Raw genomic sequence first — 21,955 nt, forward strand, 5'->3', positions numbered from 1 at the left:
TTGTAAAACTGTTCCTGGCAGTCCGGTGGGGTCCCAGCACAGCCTCATCATTGATCCCCTATCTGCTGACAGCTCCTCATGGTTGGTGCTCCCCACACCCCTCACACTTTCCTGCAGAGTCCCTTGTTCCCTTCTGTCAGTGTGTCTCTGTTCTCTGTATGTTACAAACAAGCGTTGCCCGTGGGTTTTGTGTTCCAAGACTCTGCTTGTCTTGATGTTGACTCTGTCATCTTCCATCAGGTAAAATGTGTGTGTGTGTGTGTGTGTGTGTGTGTGTGTATCTGTTTTTACGGTGTATGTGTGTGTGTATCTGTTTGTATGGTGTGTATGTGGTATGTGTGTGTCTGTGTGTATGTATGTTCATGTATGTGTGGTGTTTATGTGGTGTGTGTGTCTGTGTATGTATGTTCATGTGTGTGTGTATGTGTGTGAGTGTGTGTGTGTGTGTGTGTGAGACCTAGTGTTTTTTTATGACCTAGCGTTCATCATGTCTCCTGTAGCTTCAGGGCATCTAGTCATATTTCCCCACGTTCAGGAATTTTATGTCTCTGTAAGACTTCTTGTCTCACTTTCAGCCTGTCTTATCACTTTTCTGTTGCTATGATTGACCAAAGCAACTTCTAAAAGAAAGTGTTTAACTGAGCTTATGGTTCAAGAGGGTTAGAGTCTGTAAACAGTTGAGTGTTACTTCTTGTTCCACAAGTAGGAGGCAGAGGAGAGAGAGAGGGGGGGAGAGAGAGAGAGAGAGAGAGAGAGAGAGAGAGAGAGAGATCCAAGCTCCATCTAATGCTTGGCTGCCCACAAGAAGAGCAACAGAGTCAACTAACCTGGACCCTTGAGGGATCCCAGAGACTGAACCACCAACCATGTTCTAGGTACCCCGCACATATATAGCAGATGAGCAGCTTGGACTTCATATGGGTCCCCCAACAACCGGGGTTGGGGCTGTCCGCGACTCTGATGCCTGTCTGTGGAATCTGGTCCTCTAACTGGGCTGGCTTGTCTGGCCTCAGTGGGCAAGGGTGTGCCTAGTCCTGCAGTGACTTTATGTGCTGGGGTGGGTTGGTACTCAGGGGAACCTCCCCCTTCTCAGAGGGGAAAGGGGAGGGGCTGCGTGAGGAGGGGACTGGGAGGAGAGGTGCGGCCGTGGTTGGGACGTAAAGTGAATAAATAAATAAACGGGAAAAATGTATGGAGTTGACACATTGGCTACCACACTAAAGGGTCAACTGCATAACTGGATTTGAAGTCTAAGATCAAGGTGCTTGCGGGCGAGGTGCTGGGTGGGGGCTGCCCTTGGACTCTGAGGTGCCCTTGTTGCTGGCTCTTTGGGATAGCATGCCTCATGCTTATACAGTGAAAGGGACAGAGGCCAAAGGGACACGTGAGAATAGAGCCAGATGCTTCACTGAAGTCATTCATAAGGTTCCTATTTATTAGGTCTGCGCATCACAACCTCATTCCTGACAGGTCCTGCCTCTCAGTGCTGTTGAGTTGGGCCCCGTGTCCATCTGTGTGGGTCCCGGGAACTCAGGCCCACCCAGCACAGTGGTTTCGCATCAGTTGGCGGCTGTCTCACCTGCAATGGCATCTTTTTAAACGCCTATGCCGCTCTTACTTTCACCCCGAAGCGTCTTGCTGGGGGACGATGGGGTATTAGCTTCTCTCGAAAGCTCTCGCCACCCTCCGCGTCATTTAGCTCCTTCCCCCTTGGCTGTTTATCATCGTTGCTCTTTTTCTTTATTTTGTGTTTCTTTTACCAATCTATTTTTAGTCTGTGGGAGGTGTGGCTTGCGCATTAGCTTTCAACCAGCTAAACTCCAGCATCAACTTGGACACAGTCGCTGGCTCATAAGCTGTCTGTTTCTTAGTCATTCAGACGCCTCCCCACCCCCCCCACTTCTCTCCTCTCCTCTCCTCTCCTCTCCTCTCCTCTCCTCTCCTCTCCTCTTTTTTTCACCTTCCCGCCCTTTGTCTTCCACTCCCCTCTCCTTTTCCTGTCCCCGATCTCATCAATACAGGCTCTGGTTGGTCTGCTGGCCAGGGTTAGTGAGTGTGGTATTTTCATTTCCGGCCTGTAGACTCATACCATGTATATCTTTTATAAATCCATGGTTTTTAAACAATATTCTCATTTATTTATTTTCTATGCATGCACACACATGTAGACATGTGCACACATGTGCATGCCATAGTATATGTGTGGAGACGTTATGGTTCAGTTACGAGTGTTTAATATGATCACTGTAGGTCTCGGGCTTAAATATTTTAATTATGTGCTCTTGTATTCTCTGTTGTTTGTTTTGAAACAGGTCGGTAACTATGTCAACTAGTCTAGCCTTGAACTCTCAGACATCCTCCCACCTCTATCTCTTGAGTGCTGGGACTAAGGGCATGTGTCATTTTGCCTTACCTACTCCTTCTGTCCTCTCTCATAGCCACTCCCTCTTCCTTCCTGTCCCCCCCATCTCCTTGATCCCAGGCAATCATTAATATGTTAACCATATGTTTGATAAACTTTAAGCATGTCATAGAAATGGAACCATATAGTATATAACTTATATATAATATACAGTATATTACAGCATATAGCCATTTGCCTCCAAACACTAATTCTCAAATCTCTCTGTATGTAAGTGGTTCATTTTTACTGCTATCTAATATCCCACAGGTAGATGTACCACAGTTTGTCTAGTCACTGGCCTGGAGAAGAAGCTCTGTTTCTAGTCCGATGCTCTTACCAGTGCAGCTGCCGTGAACAGTACAGGTTTTTGTGTGGATTTTAATTTTGAATTATTTGGAACAAATGCCTGGGGTGTGACCTCTGGCCTATGTACCAGTATTGTGTTCATTTTTCTAAAAAAAATTATTTATTAATTTTATGTACATGAGTACACTGCAGCTGTCTTCAGACACACCATTAGTGGGCATCAGATCCCATTACAGATGGTTGTGAGCCACCATATGGTTGTGGGAATTGAACTCAGGACCTCTGGAAGAGCAGTCAATGCTCTTGAGCCATCTCTCTAACCCTGATTTTTTTATTTTTAATTCTCTCTCTCTCTCTCTCTCTCTCTCTCTCTCTCTCTCTCTCTCTCTCTCTCTCTCTCTGTGTGTGTGTGTGTGTGTGTGTGTGTGTGTGTGTGTGTGTGTGTGTGTGTGTACTAGCATGTAGTACCTATGGAGGCCAGAAGAGGGCATCATATGCCTTAGGACTGGATTCATAGGTCCTGGTGAGCTGCTTAATATGGTGACCGGGAACTTGGGTCTTCTGGAAGAACAGCCAGTGGTTTTAACTACAGAGGCAGCTCCTCCCCCATCCCTGCCCTGTGTTCCTTAAAAAGAAACTGACAAAGCATTTCCAGCCTGGCTGTTTTACACCCCACTGTAGTATGAATACCACCCTCTCCTCTGCATCCCCATCAGCGTTTGCTATAATTCTTGACTTTGCTGCTCTGTTGGGTGTTCTGTGATGTTACGCTGTGGTTTCGGTTTGGATTTCTGTTTTGAGGTCTTAGGCTTCCTTGCTTCTGTGTTTAACAGAGGTGTGTGGTATTTTCATTTGGTCACTGTGATAAACACCATGACCAAAAGCAATGGTGGTTTTCAGCTTACAATTCTAGGTCACAGTCCCTCACTGAGGGAAGTCAGGACAAGAACTCTAGGGAGGAACCTGGAGCAAAAACCAGGGGGTAACTCTGCTCACTGGCTTCCTCTCTGGCTCACGGTCAGCTACAACCCAGGACCACCTGACTAGGGATGATATAACCCACAGTGGGCGGGTCCTCCTACCTTAAACACCAATCAAAGCAATTCCCCATAGACACACCCACATAGACATTCCCATTGGGAATTCTTCTACAGAGAGTCCCTCTACCCAGGTGTCTTAACTTGACAGCCAAGATTAGCATCACAAAAGTTAAGACTTAGGCTCTGAGAGTGGAAAAAAAGCAGGATTCAAACAAATGGGAAGACATCCCATGTTCATGGAGTGGAAGATGTGGGGGTGCTCCGATGGCTATGTTCTCCAGGATGATCTGTAGACATGACAGAGTTCCTCTTGGCACCCCAGATGGCTTCCCTGCATAGACCATGCGTGAGGCAGATCCTTGAGTTTCCTGGTCCCACAAGGAACTAAAACGGCTCGGATGAGACTGAATAGAACGGAGAAGGCTCAGATGTCTATGAAGCCCTACACGTCAGGACAGTGTGTTCTTGGCATTGGGGCATGTATTAGTCACTGGGATGGAATTTAGAGTTTGGATATAAACCTCACATTTATAAATAGTTCCTTTCCGACACAGGATGGTTTCTCATGGTACTGAGATAGCCACATGCAAAAGAATAAAGTTGGAACTAAGCATCACCATATGCAAAATTAGCTTAGGATGGACCAAAGGCATGTATGAAGGGGCCAGATTGTCAGACAGGGCTTGATTAAGAAGTAGTGTTTTAGACTCATGGCTAAAAGCACATCCAACAAAACTAAGATAGGTAAATGTCCTCCATCAGAATCTTTTGCCTTCTGTGCCCTTGTCTAGTTTGATTTTTCTGACCGTTTTCCTCATTTCCTTCTCTTCTCCTCTCCCTTCTCCCGCACTTCTCCTTTGAGACAGAATCTGACATATGTCAGGCTCACCTCAGACTTGCTGTGTCACTGAGGATGGTTTTGAATTTTCCATCCTCCCACCTTTGTCTCCCAAATGCTGAGATTGCAAACGATGCTTCATCGTGCCCAAGTTATGTAGTTCTGTGGCTTGAAAATGGGGATCTGTGCCTGCTAGGCATTCTACAGTCTGAGCCACATCCCCAGCCCCTAATTTGGAGGCTACAGCATCCGGATGTTTGGTTCTGAAGCGACTTTATGTGTTTGGCTACTAGGTTTTGGTCGCGTATGTGTTTGCACATGTTTTTCTCTTATCTATGACTGGTCATTTTTATTTTTCTTAACAGGAACTTTCACAGAGCAGATCTTTTTGGCATTTTTATCATGTTGGGTCTTTTGATATACAATCAAGGTATGTCTCTCTTCGGTTTAGATTGTCTTTGATTTCTTTCACTAGGTTTTTGTTTGGTTTGGCTTTGGGTGCTTAAGTCCTTCACGTTATCTTTACCTCTGCATCTAAGTATCTAATTTTGGGAGGACCTGTGATTGTTACAGCATTTTAAACTTTCCTCCTCTTATATCTGATATTTGTATGAAGAAGTCAATTGGTTTACGGCTTCACATCCAGTGTTCTGAGGCCTTTTGAACTCGTAGCTCTTGGTCTCTGTCAATTCCTCAGAATTTTCTGTCATAGGCAGGCAGGTGAATAGGTCTATTCACCCTGACTCCAGCATCCAGAACCATCCTGAGCAAAAAAGATGGAGGCAGACCTTTGGCCTTATTTCTGGAGTAATTTGGTTTTTTTTTTTTTGAGCAAATATTTTTAAGGGTAGTTTCAAGTTTGTGACACCTCCAGGCCCCACATGCATCGTGTCCCCAAATCCAACATTCCACTAGAGTCATGTCCATGGCACAGTCAGTGACCCACGTTGACAAATCATCGCTACCAGGCTTCTGGATTTTCCTGAGGGTCTGTGCACTCCTGCATGTGTATCCTGCTGGTTTGGACACAGGTGTAGAGGGCTAGGGACCCAACCCTATAGCACCACGCAGAGCAGCTTTACTGCCCTGAGGATCCCCGAGCTCCTCCTGTTTGCCCTTTCCAGAATGGCACAGAATTGGGAATCATGAACACGCATCATCTTCAGATGAGCCGCCTGCACTCAACGATATGCACTTTCAAATTGCCCTTCCCCCAGTCTTTCCTAGCTTGATAGCCTGGTATGATATTCCATTGTCTATTGACTCATTCTTCTGCTGAAGTATGCTTGTCTGCTTCCAAGTTCTGGCAATTTGGGATTGTGGTGGTCTGAATATGCTTGGCCCAGGGAATGGCACTATTAGGAGGTGTGGCCTTGTTGGAAGAAGTGTGTCACTGTGAGAGTGGGCAAGGAGACCTTCCTCCTAATGCTGTGGGAGCCAGTCTTCTCCTAGCAGCCTTCAGATGAAGAGGTAGAACTGTCAGTTTTTCCCACACCATGCCTGCCTGGACTTTGCTATGTTCCCACCTTCATGATAATGGACTGAACCTCTGAACCTGTAAGCCACCCCTAATTACATGTTGTCCTTATAAAGAGTTGCCTTGGTCATGGCGTCTGTTCACAGCAGTGAACTCTAAGACAGGGACAAAGTTGCTACATCACCTCCAAGGCTGTGTGTGGCCAGGCTGTCAGTGTCTTTGAGTAAACAGTGAGAAGCAAGACCGTGGAGAAAATATATTTGTTTAATCCCATTTATTGAAATCTGTTGCTGTTGTCACCCAGAAGCAATTGACTCAGGTTTGGGAAACTGGGGCTGGTCTGTGAGGGCTTGGGCATGTTAATTCCTGGGGAACAGCCTTTGGGGTCCATAACTATCCTGTTCCCTAGTTGGATGCCTGGCAGCCTGGGCCCATCCTGTGTTGTCTCCTCCATCATCTCCTGTACTTGGAACCCTGAGGACCAAATGTTCTCTGGGGTAGAGGGTGTGCCTGAGTGACCCAGGCAGTGCTGGCTGGTGTGTTCCTGTCTCCTTGATGAACACTAATAATCATGGTCCAATAGAGAAGATGAAGAAATCTTCCAACAGAGGGAGGAGAGGAAATAGAGGGGCAAGGTACCCCGATAGCCAGGACCTGATGGTGTGATCCAGGTGGCTGACGCCTATGTGGATTAGGAAGGATGGTCCTAACAGTCTCTTGGTCTGGTCTCTGCCTGTGGGTACCTCTCTTGAGGACCTGGTCTGCCATCCTCCTCCTCAGAAAAGCATCCAGCCTGTCCTAGAACTCAAGAACCATGAGGAAAGCCAGCATGTCTCTAGTATCCACGGTTACCATTCGGCTACCAGGAGACCAGTCCTGGCCGTCTTTCCAAGTTCAAGACCCACTAGATGCCCCAGAGAATAAACCTGTGAAGTCTCTCCTACCCTCAGCCTGCACCCAGCCTACTGTCCATTCCCCATGTCACTCAGCTGCTTTTCTGGGGCCTGAGGCTTCCAAGGCCAAGAGTGTCTGGTGTCTTCTATGTGAGGGACCAAAGGAAAGGACAATGGCTTTTCAGGAAACCAGTGCTTACTAATGAAGGCTACTCTGTCTTCTCATCTAACACACAAGGAACATATTGTGTTCACCTGAGGGAGAGCTGGTGTAGGTGGATGAGGATGTGTTCCTGTGTGAGGCCCGTGCCCTGGCCCTGGGGACTGTGGCAGAGAAGACCCATTGTCTTCTCCTGAGCTCAACTGTTCCCAGAAGGACTTCAGGACAGCCACACCCAGGCTCCCAAGCCATATCCGGCTGTCACTCCCCTGTGCACACAACTTAGCCTTCACCCACTCAGGACAGTGTCTGTCTGGCCTTGTTTTCTGCCCTTGACCTTGAAAAAACCTTGAGTTCTTCACGATGGACCACCACCCCGTGGCTGAGCCCCCAGCCCCTGGTCCTCTCCCTCCTCGACCCACGGCAACAAGTTACACTGCCTGGGTTCCCAGCGTCTGTGTTGAACATCCAATCCAGCTTCAACAGGGGGAAACAGTTGATTTGATTTCTCCTTTATTAAAACTAAGGAAGTCGTTATAAAAACCACTATATAGAAAGACAAACGCAGCAAGACAGCGCCAGTGTAACACACGCCATTATTACATCGGACTAGGAAGGGGGAGAATAGTGATACCAGTTTTTATTTTCTTTTTGGTTTTCCTGGTCATGGGCTCTGAGAGAGATGCCCGTGCCTGCTCTTCACGAGCCTGGCATTTCTAGCTTAGAGATACCTTCCCGCTCCGTCCTGTCTGCTTCCTTTGGTCCACTGACCCAGGGCGGAGAGAGCAAGTCACTTGCAGGAAGGCCTCTTGCTCTCGAGGGTGGCCGGGCTCTGGCCCTCCAGCTTTGCTGGTATTGCACTTCGCCCATATGCTCACCTGTGGATATTAAAAGGGGCATTTCCCGGTAGCTTGAGCACAGACGGCGGGGGTAATGGGAAGAGACTGGATGTGAGAAACTGAGACGCAGGCCTAAAAGCTCACACTAGTCAGATACTAGCCGTAACCAGATGGGAGGCCATGGTGGCCCTGTGTCTCTAGCTGCTGGCCCCATGCTTACTTTACAGTTGACACTAACTGCAAGGGGACTCTGTATGTTTTAGAGGGCGGTTCTAATGTGTCAAGGGTAAACAGGTTAGGGCTTTGACGTAAAGATAGGAGTGTTAACCACCGAGTGACTGACGTGTGGTTAAATCCATTCACTCATCAAACATTTCTAGCACCGACTACCTGGCTGGAGTCTGGACTGGGAACAGGGTGGAGTGGGGCAGGCAACACCACCTCCAAGGTCACTTTTGTGGGAGGAACAGAGAAATGTTCTGTCTTTATTTTGGGGAGTGGAAGTTTTCTGTTAGGCACAGAGTCAGGTCAGCAATGGTAGACCACCGGCCTGTTAGGGGACCACTGCCTGTTTTCTGATGCAGCACCTGTGTCTGCACAGGAGCGGTTTCAGGGGGGCGCCAATGACACAGCAGGGGTGTCCGGGGCTGCTCAGCAAGTGTCTGCTGAACAGAAGAGGATTTGAGCAGCATGGGGATGGTATGTGGCCCTGTGCTGATGGCCTCAGCTGTCAGTCATTCCAACCACAGCCATAAAGTGCAGGCACATTGTGCGGCTGTGGAAAGGGCAGGAAGCCATGGTGGTACCTGACACATGGTAGGCACGAAGCCTCACTTTCTAGAGGGTACAGAACACCTTTGCCCCAGGACATCACCTCTTCTCCGTCCTCTGACCAGGCAGACATAGACATACACGTGCGCGCACACACAGTGAGCTGTGTGACAGCCTCGGGGCACTGCCCCAGCAGACGGTAAACGGTGTGCTGGCTCCATGCCCTTCACACACACAGGAAATGCTCAGGAGGCCACTCGGGTTGTCACCTGTGCCCAAATGCCTGGGGACTCTCATGCTTACCTCTCAAGCAATTCCTGTTAGTGGGGACAAGCAGCCAGATTGGAAAGTTAAAACAAGCCACTAAGAAAGTGTCTGGAAGCCCAAGGATCTTCTTACAGCCTCTTGTGGAGCATGTATGTGTGAGTTCATGTGTGTGTGCATGTAAGTGTGTGTGTGTGTATATACATGTTTGAACACGTGCATGTGGTATCCATGGGTGTGTATGCATACATGGGTGACTATTTCTGTTGTCATGTATACATGTGTATGTTCAAAGGTGTTCATTACTGAACACATGTAAGTGACACTCATAGGTGTGTGTATAGACGTGCACACACGAATATGTGCATATGTATATACTGTGTGTGTGTGCATCTGCATGTGTGGACACATGAACAAGTATGTTCACATGTGTGGGTGTATGTATATGTGTGTGTGCACACATGTGTGTGTTCCTAGATATGCATGTTTGTGTGTGTGTGTGTGCACACATGTGTGTGTTCCTGGATATGCATGTTTGTGTGTGTATGTGTGTGTGCTCCTGTTTGGATTAAGGCCTGTTGCATACTGGTTACAGTCACCATCAGATGCTTGGCCACTCCCACACGGGATGAGTAAGCCATTTCCTTGGTGGGTGCAGCCAACCAGGGAGGGAGGAGTTCTGAATGGAGGTTCTAGAGCACACAGATGACAGGTGTAACACTGATCACTAGGGACATCGGGTACCCACTGGGACAAAGCCAGACAGACACAAAGACATTCCGTGACCCTCTGTGGGCACCCCGTGTCTGCAGCTTCTCTGCTTCCTGTGGCTACTTGTGGCTGCAGGCATGTACTGTCGCCTGAGGCTCATGGAAAGAGGACAGTTGCAGCTGGAGGAGACAGCAGTGGGAAGCTCGGCAGAGACAGCGCAACAACTGTTCAGGACTTTGTCTCTACTCTGTGTCCTTTTAGGACATGCTACTAATTGGCACATCTGTCACCCACAGAAACCACGGGCAGGGGACAGATTTTCATGATGGCCACCTGGGGTCCTCCAGCCCACCCGAGTGCTCACACCCACATGGACACAGCTCTTGCTTCTAGTAGCTCTGGAGTCAGCACTGGGAAAGACCCTGACCTCTAACCCCTGTTTGCCAAGGGAAGAGAGGAGGCTCAGAGAGGTTGGGTGGTGGGTGAGCCAGGGTCAACCAGCTGGGAGGGAGCAGGGTGCTCAGGGCCTGCTAAGTCAAAGGTTATGTTGTCCTCTGGGGACGGGCGTTCTCCTGTGTCCCGGACAGTGTTTAGATTCTTAGCCTCAGACACATACATGAGAGGTGCATCCCAGCAGATCCCAATCAGAAGCCTCATGGGGCCCTTCAGCTATTCCCTTAGAGGCTTCTGATGGGGACCTCCACCCCCACATAGTACCCTGCTATCTGCATAGCCATGGCCCTTCCTGTGTCTGAGGGAGGAGGCTTCGCAGAGGAAGTAGCTCCAAGCCCTTTGCAAGCAGCTGTGAGAGTGTCACCCAGAGCCACCCAAAACCAGAAGTTGCCTCGACATCTGGTATGACTCCTTCCTCTCAGCACTGGGGAAACTGAGGCAGGAGGGCCTGTGATCACTTTGCTCGTGTGCTAACACAGTCTTCATCTTACGAGCCCCAGGATCCTTTCCCCTGCAGACGTTCTGCCTGGGGACAGCGCTGGCCAAGGGAGGGATGCAGCTTCAGGAAGAATGGATCACAGGGCTGAGGGCAGGAACAGTTTGGCCTCTTTCGTAGGGGGAGATGGCCATGTCTACATTGGCAATGTGACCTCTGGAGATTTACAGGGTCACTTCTGGGGGAGGGGATGTCCTTCCTTTTGTATGCCCCAGGGCAGAGACGCAGAGCTCTTTGGGCTCCCAGGCTTACTCAGAAAGCCCCATTGTAAGCGGACAGCTTCACAGAATCCTCTGCTCTGGGTTCCCATTGGACCCATCACTCTAGCCACATGGTTTCTTCCCTTCCAGATGTGGCACCCCAGGGCAAAGCCCAGCCTCCACTCACCTCTGGACCTCTCTGCCTGGCCCGGTGCACAGCAGGCATGTGGCTAGTGCGAGCTCGGGGGTGAGGCGGGGGAGGAGCTGGGCTGGAGGTGCTGTGAAAATGTTGGACACGTGCTCTAGTGACCACCCTGGGGCACCCGGGTTATGGAGCCTAATACACCCTGGGAACCCAAGGACGTAGTCTCAGGTTCCTGTCATCCTGGGGCCAAGTTATGGAGCTGACCACTTCCTGCCATATAAGTGTGGCACCCCTTCCCCCAAGCTGCACTGTTTTCAATGACATTAGCACCCTCACCTCCCAGGGGCTGTGATGTACACACCACACATCCCACCTAGGCTGCCCAAAGCCGGTTAAGATGCTTTCTCGTTACTGCTGCTATGGGAATAGATCCCGCCAGAACCGACCGTCACTGGTATGCTCCAGTCCCCACTGCCTGTGACACAGGAAGGCTGGGCCCTTTGCCGCCCGGACTCCACCAGCTCGCAGTTGCTGGCCCAAGCAAGAGGCCTGAGCCACAGACAAGGACATGGGCAAGACTCCTGAGCCACACGGCAACTTGCACTCATCGGAGAGCCTGCAGTGGCCATGGGGCTCAATTAAAAGCTAACTGACTGAACATATAGAAACACCCTGATCACACACATGTGCTCGCACACACTCAAGTTCGATATCCCGACACGGATAGGCCTAAGGGGGCCGCTATTGGAGGGAGTGGAGGTGGGGAAACGTCAGTGTTTGGACCATGGTACAGCTCACAGCCCCAAATCCCTCTGGCTGGAATCAGTCAGGGCAATTTACTGTTGGTCACCTCAGTCCACACTGAGTCTCTTCTCAGAAGCCACCAGCCCCAAAGAGAACTATTGCTTGCAGACAGGCGGCTCAGAGCCCCTTTCCTACACCCTGTCCCCGGACCCTGAGTTTGCTCCTAATCTCAGAAGTTCACGGAAGGGGGTTCTGGGCACAGGTGGTATTTCCTCTTTTGTTACCACGCCACTGCCCCGGCTCTCCCTGGTGTCTTGGTTGAAGCTGCTCTTGGAGGCTGCACCAGGTGCTCTGGTTCTAGCCTCCTCCATCCTGAGGCACAGCAAAAGGGTTTTCTGGAGAGAGTGGAAGAAAGAAGTACCAAGCGTTAGTTAGAGTGAGGAAAAAGCCAAGAACGTATGACATTTGTATGTCGGACACAAGAAAGTGTGTGCCGCTGCCTTTGCATAGGATACTAGAACTTCTGGCCCATGCAATAAGATAAGAAAAACATACGGAGGGCCAGGACTTATATAGAAAAACCCAAATCACAGTTAACTGTATACAATGTATCTGGAAGATCCAACAGAGCCAGCAGGCTGTGTATTAAAGCAGGGATTGCGGTTGTAAATATAATTCTTACTCTTTAAGCCACCAGATCAACTTATAAGGCCAATGACGTTCATCTGCCACAGCCTGCCTATATATCTTGTCTTGAAACTGTTCCAGTAGGCACCTGGTGTTGCACATAATTTTCTTCTAAAACTTACTCCTCAGCCTTCCGAAGTACTCTGACTTGGGTGAAAATATATCCCTGTGAAATGAGCTAAGGATTGTTCAAAACAAATACGGATGCCATTCTTAGCAATTAAAAATAATCCCGTTATGCCTCTTGGACTCACACCTTTGGATGGGTCTCTGTGGGGCAGATAAAGTCATGGAAAGGAACCCAAGACTTGCCAGAAGATGAGTGTGTAAGAGCGAGGAGGTAAGACAGGCCTGAAGACTGAGGGCCGAGGGCTGGGACTGCTGAACCAGGCTGCAAGCAGGACAACAAGGAGCATGGACAAACTCGTCTATGCCTGTGCCACACATCACCATGCGAAGGACAACTATTCAAGGCCAGTGAGCTGGCTCAATGGTGCTTGTTCCCAAGCCTGGTAACACACAGTGAAAGGGAAAATCAACTCTCAAAAGTGACCCTCACACATGACTTCAGTGTATATATACACTCACACACACACACACACACACACACACACACACACACACACACACTCCCCCCCACACGCATACACACACACATGCACACACTCCCACACACACACAGACACACACACACAGACACCACACACATGCACACACTCACACACACACACACTCCCCCCACACGCATACACACACATGCACACACTCCCACACACACACAGACACACACACAGACACCACACACATACACACACATGCACACACTCCCACACACACAGACACACACACACAGACACCACACACATACACACACACATGCACACACTCACACACACACACTCCCCCCCACACGCATACACACACACATGCACACACTCCCACACACACACAGACACACACACAGACACCACACACATACACACACACATGCACACACTCACACACACACACTCCCCCTCCACGCACACACACACATGCACACACTCACACACACACGCATACACACACATGCACACACACACACACACACGAGTGTGCTCAACAATGAAATGAATGTAATTAAAAAAAAAAACCACCACCAACAACAACAACAAAAAAAAACAGCCACGCAGTTGCAGATCCCTGTCCTCCCAGAGACCTTTGCAGATGAGGGTAACCACATGGTGGGGGTGACTAGCACAGGGAAGTCGAAGTCTACCCGGTTACAAGAGGGCCAAGGTGATTAGAGTTCCCTTATCCTGCACTTCCAGGGCCTAGAATGGCAAGCAGGATGTGGTAGGACCCAATAAATATTAGTTAAATGCATGAATGGACCAAGCAATTTAGAGCCTCGGCAGGGGAATCATCTTTCAAGCATGAGGTCAGCAGAAAGATTTGCTTGATATAGTTTTTGAATTACTGTCCCCATGAACCCTTCTTAAATAAATCACCAGCAGACAGGCTTGGGCATGTGAGGGGGCACAGAGGAGGCCCTCGTTCTAGGAGTATGTTTGAAAAAGCCCAAGGGTTCTAACAAGAACACAAGAGAACGGGAATGAAAACAGGGAAGTGGTATAAATAACAGATCGTAGGAGGCACGAGGTGAGGAGGAGGAGGTTTAGATAAACGAGGTCTGACTCATTTAGAGTTGGGGGTCTGAAGAATTCTTCATATCAGAAGTCTGAGGACAAAGGAAAACAGTGATGGAGAGACACCAGGAGAGGAAGGCGACGTCAGCGAGTGCTGACATTGTTCATCGTGGGAAGAAAAGAAAACACCGTGTCATGAAATAAATGATTAAGCCCATCACATCCCATTATAATTATGGAGGTAACCATGGCATCCAAACACAGCTTTCCGAGTGATCAGAAGACATTTACACGGAAAATAAAACAAAGAAAACCCAGGACATATGGGGGAAATTGACAGCCTCCACCAAAGCTATAAACACAAAAAATGTATCATAAACCAGGAGGACAGAAATGGGACTGAGTGTGTTTCCTGCGGCAGTAGACATTAATGAGCCGTACTCGCTAGCTAAAAAAGACAAAGACGCTTAGTGGGGACTGCAGAGACATCTCACTTCAGACCAAGTGACTCAGAAAGGCCCACACTTCAAGCCACTGGAACCCACGCTTCAGAATGGTCAGATGGCAGGTTCTGCTCCGCTTACTCTAGCCCATTTCAGAAGAAATCATGCATGGTGATACACGGTTGCAAACAGGGAGGAACTGAGGGTCCTGGTCCGAACAGCAGACCAGGCCAAGTTGGGTTAACTGGGCAGAGCCCTGTTGAATGCTTTCCTGATGCATTGTTCCAGGGTCCATCCTCAGCACTGAATGAACTGGGCGTGGTGGGAACTTTAGGCTACATGAAACAAAATAGGGCTGTGGGGGGAGGGGGAAGCAGAGAGAATAAGAGAAGCAAGGGTAGCTGTGAAGATGGAAGTTACCATCAAAGTCCAGCACCAGTGAATCCCCGTGCACTACGTAGCACAGCCTTGGTATTTGCTCCACAGGAGCCGCTGAGAAAGAGGCAGAAAGGCCATCACTGGTACCCCCAGTTCTCCTCTCTCCATGATACATGGAGTGGCCAAAATGTACCTAAGGGAGTCCTTCCTCTCTGTCTCTCTGTCTCTGTGTCTCTCACACACATACACAAAACCCTCACACAAGTGTGTATTAAATGGAATCTACCCTTTACTCAAGTGTTGTTGAAAAAAGTGTCTGAATTTCAAAAAGCAGAATTAAAACATTATGTGGTCATAATACAACAGAATTTGAAAAAAAAAAAACCAACAACAACACAAGTCAGGTGTAAGAGGTGTTAAGTGGCACACACTTATAATCTCAGCTTGAGGCCAGCCTTGGCTACATAGCAAGACTCAAACAAACAAACAACCAAACAGACAGACAGACAGCTGGGGCTTAGCTGGGACAATACTTGCCATACAAGCCTAAGAACCTGAGTTCAGAGCTCCAGCACCCATCTGAGAAACTAGGTGCCATGGCACGCTTTTGTAATCCCAGAACTGAGGAGACAGGCCATCCAGTCTAGCCAAAGGGGTGAGCTACAGGTTCAGTGAGATGTGCTATCTCAAAGAGTAAGGCGAAAAGCGATTAGGGAAGACGCATGGTGTTATCCCATAGCCTCTACACGCATGTGCACAAACATGTACATATATATACACGCGAACACACATGCCAGAGAAAAACGATGAAACAAAATACAGTCTACTGCCGAAAACTTTATAAACTCTTTAAAAATAACTCCTGAGTCAAAAAGTGTGAGGGGGTTGGAGAGGTGGCTCAGTGGTTAAGAGCACTGGCTGCTCTTCTAGAGATCCTGAGTTCAATTCCCAGCAACCATGTGGTGGCTCACAACCATCTGTAATGGGATGCAATGCCCTTTTCCAGTGTCTGAAGAGAGCAAGAGTGTACTCACATACATTAAATAAATAAATAATCTTTTTTTTTAAAAAGCGAGAGAGTGAAGAATAGAAATTGCAAACATCAGTCAAAAAAAAACAGGAGTTTCAAAAATGGTCAAAAGTGAAAATAGCATCTCTAAATCTGAGTGGTGTAGCCAAAGCTGCACTGAGAAGTGGTTTCATAGCCTTAGATAAGCCCTTCAGGAACAAGAAAACATAAGGAGATTGATCACCAGACTCAAACAGACAGGACAGAAAACAAACAAAACAAAAGAAATAACACTGAGGAAGTCACAGGAAGCAAAAAAGAGATTAAAACAGAAACATCAGCCCAAAGATGAAGCTCATAAGCAAACCTAGCTGTTGGTTCTTTGGAGAGCAATGAACCATGTGACCACCTGGAGATTCCAACACAGCAGAAGTGAGGAGAGACAAAGGGGACGATGATAGCTGGGAAAGGAGGGCCCTGTGTTACCTGTCCAACCCCAATCTCCAACTAGACCAACTCTCCAGAGATCTGCACACTGCTAAATCTGCTGCCCAGGTCCCTGACGGTCGACCCTCCCAGACATCTTCATCTCAGACTGTATCTCCAGTCACCTTCAGCCTCAGTGTTTTCCTAAGACTTCAAACACCACCTACATGGCACTGTTCTGGTTTCTTTTTTGATGCTGTAGTAAACACCATGACCAAGACCAACTTGGAGAAGACAAAGTTTATTCTAGCTTACAGGTTACAGTCCCTCATGGAGTGAAGCCAAGGCAGAGCTCTAGGCTTGAGGCAGAAACCAATGAAGGGATGCTATTTAGTGGCTGCTCTGGGCTCATCCCCAGCTACCTTTCTTACTTAGCCCATGGATCCCTGCCTAGGAAGGATATCACTTACAGTGGGCTGGACCCTCCTAGACCAAGATTAGAGTTAAAAATTGCTAACCACCAAGCTTGCCTAATGACTGAAAGATGCGACTAAGCCATGTACCCCATAGGCTTTGAAATAGCCAGGATGTAGGATGTACAGATAAAGCCATGAGCCGACTTTGTGGGTGACTGATGGTGACGTGCGCCAGTGTACCCTGATTATTCAGCCAGTGAGGAGGGGGAAGGGCTTGGTTTCGGGGCTGTAGAAACAGTCCTTTGCTGCCCGGATTTATGAAGTCAAAATAAACTAACCCTCTTTGCTACTCAGTCACTCGTGCTTGTTTTGAGTGGGGTCCCTTGTTCCCCACGGTGACCGCATTCCTGAAAAGAAATAACTTAGAACATGGCAGATTTATCTGGGTCCATCATGGCGGAGAAGGGCTTTGCAGATGGACCAGCTCTGGGCTGCAGTCCACAGAAGCAGGAAGCTTCTGGCTCAGATCTGGGAGGATTCAGAGGCAGACAGCCGACAGGAAGTGGAGGCCAACCCCAGTTACCCACTTCCACTGAGGCTCTGTCTGTCAAAGGAGACTCTGATGAGGTTAGCGTTTGAATGGGAGATGAGTGAAGGGGGAGGGGACTTGTCACTGAGGCCACCCGTGTCCCTTCCACAGAGACTTGGGGAGTGGACATCACCTCTACGGAACTTCTATGGTCTGGGACATTGGTCTCTTGCCTTCAGACCCAGCTGGGGCTGTCACTCATCCCTTTGGTGCGTGTGATGGTTAACACTCACTGTAAACTTCATAGGCTCTTGAATGACCTAGAAGACAAAGCAATGGGCCTGTCTGTGTGGAACCTTCTGAATGAGCTTTGTTGAGATGGAAAGATCTGCCCTGAATGTGAATGGCACAATTCTATGGGTGGGGTCCTAGGTGATTTAAAAAGCAAAGGGGAGATGAACAAGAGCTATCCTCTCCCTCTTTTTTCTTACTTGCCTTTCTCGCTATGATGGAATAAACCGTTCTGCTCTCAAGTGGCGTTTGTCAGCTGTCTTGTTACAGCATTGAGCAAACAGTGCCCCTGATGGTCACGCCCTCATCTGGGACCCTGACTTGCCCTGAAGTGGTCCCTGACTTGCCGACGCCTGTCTCAGGGTCTCCTGGTCTTCATGTCATGTGATCTGTCATCATCAGTTAATGTCGTCACAGGATACACATGCCATCTCCCAGCATGCTCTGCTTATTCTCCACCAACAGTACCTGTTGGCTGCCAAGGTTAAACTATAACTCCTCCTTCCCTTGCTCAGCTCAGACTGCTGTCTGTGGCAGTTGCTGCCCTGCTACCAGCCCAGGCATTTACACCTTGGCTCTCCCTAAGCTTGGTTTGGTCACGCTGAGACCCCCAGGGCCATGATGTTAGACAGCACATATAGACCACAGATTAAAGTGAGAACCAACCAATCAAGCCAGACCCAAGAGACAGTGTTCTACTTGTCCCAGCTTTATTGGAAAGCCTCCATGATATAACCTCCTCTCTGGGAAAGGAGAAATATTCAAAGAGCTTGTCAAAGGCAAAGGCATCTACAGTAGGCGATGGGTGGATCAGAACCCAGGCTGCCGGGAGAGGCCTATTTCTTTTTTTTTTTTTTTTTTTGTTCTTTTTTTTCAGAGCTGGGGACCGAACCAAGGGCCTTGTGCTTCCTAGGTAAGCGCTCTACCACTGAGCTAAATCCCCAGCCCCGAGAGGCCTATTTCTTCACGGTTCCTCACTCACTGCACAGACCAAGTTCAGAGAGGGCACAAAGGAACACACAGCAGGGATGCTCAATTTCCGTGGCAGGTGGAAGGGTCTACACCCATGGAGCAGATGCCTGTGCCCTAATCAAGTGACGTCATTCAGCCCCTCCAGTCACCCACAGGGTGAGAAGACACCTCACAAGATCATCTGTGTAGCAACCGGAATCACAGCTGAAGGCTGTGCCAGCTCAGAGGCACTGACACCAGAGTGGCCGGGATGCTGAGGTTGCCCCAGGTCCAGGTCTGACTGTGAACTTCTTGGTCTCCATCCCAGGGGGTTAACACTGACCTGCATGGTATTGATACAGGCTGGGTGTCTCAGCACAGAGGTCTCAGCCTCCTTTTGGGTCTCCCCCCCATGGTTTCCAGGCATCTTGCTTTTATCGTGTCCTGTATCAAACACGTACATATCCCTCTAAAGTTAGACTGCTGCTTCTTCCCTCTGTTCTGGCCTCTCTAATCCCTGCAGCTCTCCACCCTCGCTCCCTTTCTGCAGGCGCCAGGCCCACCAAGTTCACTCTCAAAACATTTCAAACACACCAGGGCCATCTTCTTCAGTGTCTGGGTACCTCTGCCTCAGGGGCTCTGGGCTCTCCACTTGGACTACTGGCCTAGCCATTGATGCAGGACTCGATTTTCAACAGCCTCAGGCCCAGTATAGACCTCTCTCTCTCTTGGTCTCTCTCTCTCTCACTCTCTCATTCTCTGCTCTCTTTCTCGCTCTCTCAACCTTATTTTTTTTTTGTCTGGTTCACAGTCTATATGTATTTCTTTCTTTTAAATTCATGCTTCTCTCATATATTACATTGCAGCCTCAGTTTCCCCTCCTATCTCTCCTCCCAGCCTCTCCCTGCCCCCACCTCCACTCTCCCCCAAATCTACCCCTCCTCTGTTTCCCTTAGGAAAAGGGCAGGCTTCCCAGGGATATCAAATGAACAGAGCATGCCAAGTTACATTAAGACTAGGCACAACTACTCAGATTAACGCTGGATGAGGTGATTCAATAGGAGGAAAGGGGTCCCAAGAACAGGGAATAGAGTCAGAGACAGCCCTCTGCTCACACTGTTAGGAGTCTCACAAGAACACCAAGTTACACAACTGTAGCATATATGCAGAAGACCCAGGTCACACCCATACAGGCTCCCTGATTGTCGGTTCAGTCTCCGCAAGTCCCTACGAGCCCTGCTGAGTCGATTCTGTGGGCCCCACTCTCCTGGTGTCATCGACCCCTCTGGCTCCTATAATCCTTCCTCCTCCTCTTCTGCAGGATTCCCTGAGCTCTGACTAAGGTTTGGCTGTGGGTCTTTGTATCTGCCCCCCACCCTGCCACCCTGCCCCTCAGTTTCTGGATAAAGCCTCTGATGCTGTGCTAGGTCCTGGTCTACGGGTAAAGCAGAGTATCCGTGTACCCCTGGCTTTTAATGTGGGTGCTGAGGACAGAACACTGGCCCTCATGTTTGAATGGCAAGTGCTTTACTGAGTGAGGTCAGATAACCCCATTCCTCACCACCCGACTGCATTAATAATACCTTGTACACAGTGAAATGTTTTAAAAATCAATACATTTTGGAGGAACCTGTTCTATAATGGCTTCCTCAGTGGGTTCAGTCCTGATGTCTGAGCTGAGACCTTAGAGGCCTCGCATTGCTAGACTCTATTCTTCCAGGTTTGTGGCCTCTGCTCTGAAAGTCCCCCCACAAGTCCCAGGATACTTTCCACATGCTAGACACATCCTCTCTGCTTTCACCTGGGAAATTCCTACACGTCCATCAGGAACCCTCACTGGGTGTCCCTTACCCAAGCTTCCCTGCTTCCCACAGGCCTCAGTAGCACCTTACCCCATATCCCACATCACTGTAGAGGGGGTCTGGCCTTTACTATCAAGCAGTTCTGGGTTCAGAAATGCTATGTGACTCTGGGCAAGTAAATTACTTAATATCTTAGGGCCTCAGGCACGCACTAGTTGCCACTCCAGGCCTGCAGGACTTTTTCACAGCAGGGAGTTGACCACAGTGCCTTGGTTGGGCATTAGCCACAGCAGAGACCGTGTGTGTGTCAGGATGCCTGGCCTTGCCCTAACTTTCTGGAAGGAACTGTGGGCTGTCACGGTGGTCACATGGAGCCCAGGGTGAACAAACTTCCTGATTGGTTGCTGGCTCCTGTCTCGCAGAAGTGCCTGTTCACTATACATCCTGGAAGAACTAGGCCCTGTGCCAGCCACACTCCTTCCCTCAGGGCTGATGCCACTGACTCCCATGTGACTTTTGGAAGCCTTTCTTAACGTTGTCTTCTGTAGCTTATTTGAGCTGGTCCCGGGACCATGGGACTAAGTCACAGGTCACTGCCTCCCTCCAGGACTCTGAGCTGAGACAGAATATAAGGGCCCCAAACAGGACCAGGAGATTCTCTGCTATGTGTGACCGCATTAAAAATAGGGTTCTAGGAGACCTAGCCTGGTCCTCAGCTCAGTGGGGCCTGAGCAGGAAGTTGGTTGATGCTGGGGGATGGGTGGTTAGGGGGACAGCCAGGCTGAAGACATCCAAAAAGCCATAGCAAACCTGGTAAGAGAGACAATAGCTGCTACAGACCTCAACTCTAGATGAAGGTCCTCAGACCCCATCCCAGGACCCTGGGATTCTAGAAAATTCTGAGAAATGCAAGTTAGGGGTAGGAAGTGCTGGCACTACTGGACTAGACCTTCTCAGAGTGCTCCCCATCCAGTGCTAGGGTATGGAGCCCAGCCTGTGGTTCTAACCACTGATCGACACAGCCTCCAAGCTGCACTTGAGGCAGGCAAGGGGAGGGAGCAGGAGAGGAGAAGCTGTGCAGCTGGCAGGCAGACTAGGCCGGCATCTGCAGCCTGGTTGAAACGAGATAGAGCACCTGGCAATTTGAATAGTAATGAATGCTTCCAGAATGCCAGGCGAGTCTGGAACAATGAAAGCAAAGGAGAGATGAAAGCCTTCTGCCTAACTGCAGGTGAAGTGTGGACATGGCTCCTGGGATGACAATAGCTCATAGCCACTTAGCACCGGCTGGATACCGGGCCAGGGCAGGATCGTGACACATTTCCTGGGGTGTTCCCCCAACAACCCTATGGTCAGGACAGCTTTCAGCATGTTTTACAAGGGAGCACAAGGAAGGGATGCTGGGAGAGCTGTGGGGTGGTGGTGGTGGTGGATGCAGTCCCAGGGCAGAGTGGCAGCCTGGGCAGCAGATGTGGTCTCCACAAGTGGCAGCTCTCCAGTAGGAGGCGCTATTCGTGCAATGATGCAAAATGCATTTGGATGCCACAGGCTCTCACTGCGGCTGGATAAGGATGTTAGCAGGCCAACACCCGCCCTTAAGCTGCAGGAGAGCCAGCGCACACCCACCCTGACAGTCACACCCTGAGTAGATAGA

General features: G+C 49.3%; 1 protein-coding gene across 9 annotated transcripts in view; it reads right to left on the reverse strand.

Moving 5' to 3' along the window:
* Positions 1-7,614: 7,614 nt before the first annotated feature.
* The window catches only part of Shisal1 (shisa like 1), a 117,055-nt gene continuing 102,714 nt past the window's right edge, over positions 7,615-21,955 (reverse strand). For all 9 annotated transcript variants that reach the window (XM_087558759.1, XM_087558760.1, NM_001432013.1 and 6 more), the window contains 1 exon segment: positions 7,615-12,136. In XM_087558759.1, the coding sequence (XP_087414885.1) occupies position 12,136 (1 nt within the window). In that variant the 3' untranslated portion in view covers positions 7,615-12,135.

This window comes from Rattus norvegicus, chromosome 7 (assembly GCF_021556685.1).
Source record: "Rattus norvegicus strain SHRSP/BbbUtx chromosome 7, alternate assembly SHRSP_T2T, whole genome shotgun sequence".
Lineage (NCBI taxonomy): Eukaryota > Metazoa > Chordata > Mammalia > Rodentia > Muridae > Rattus > Rattus norvegicus.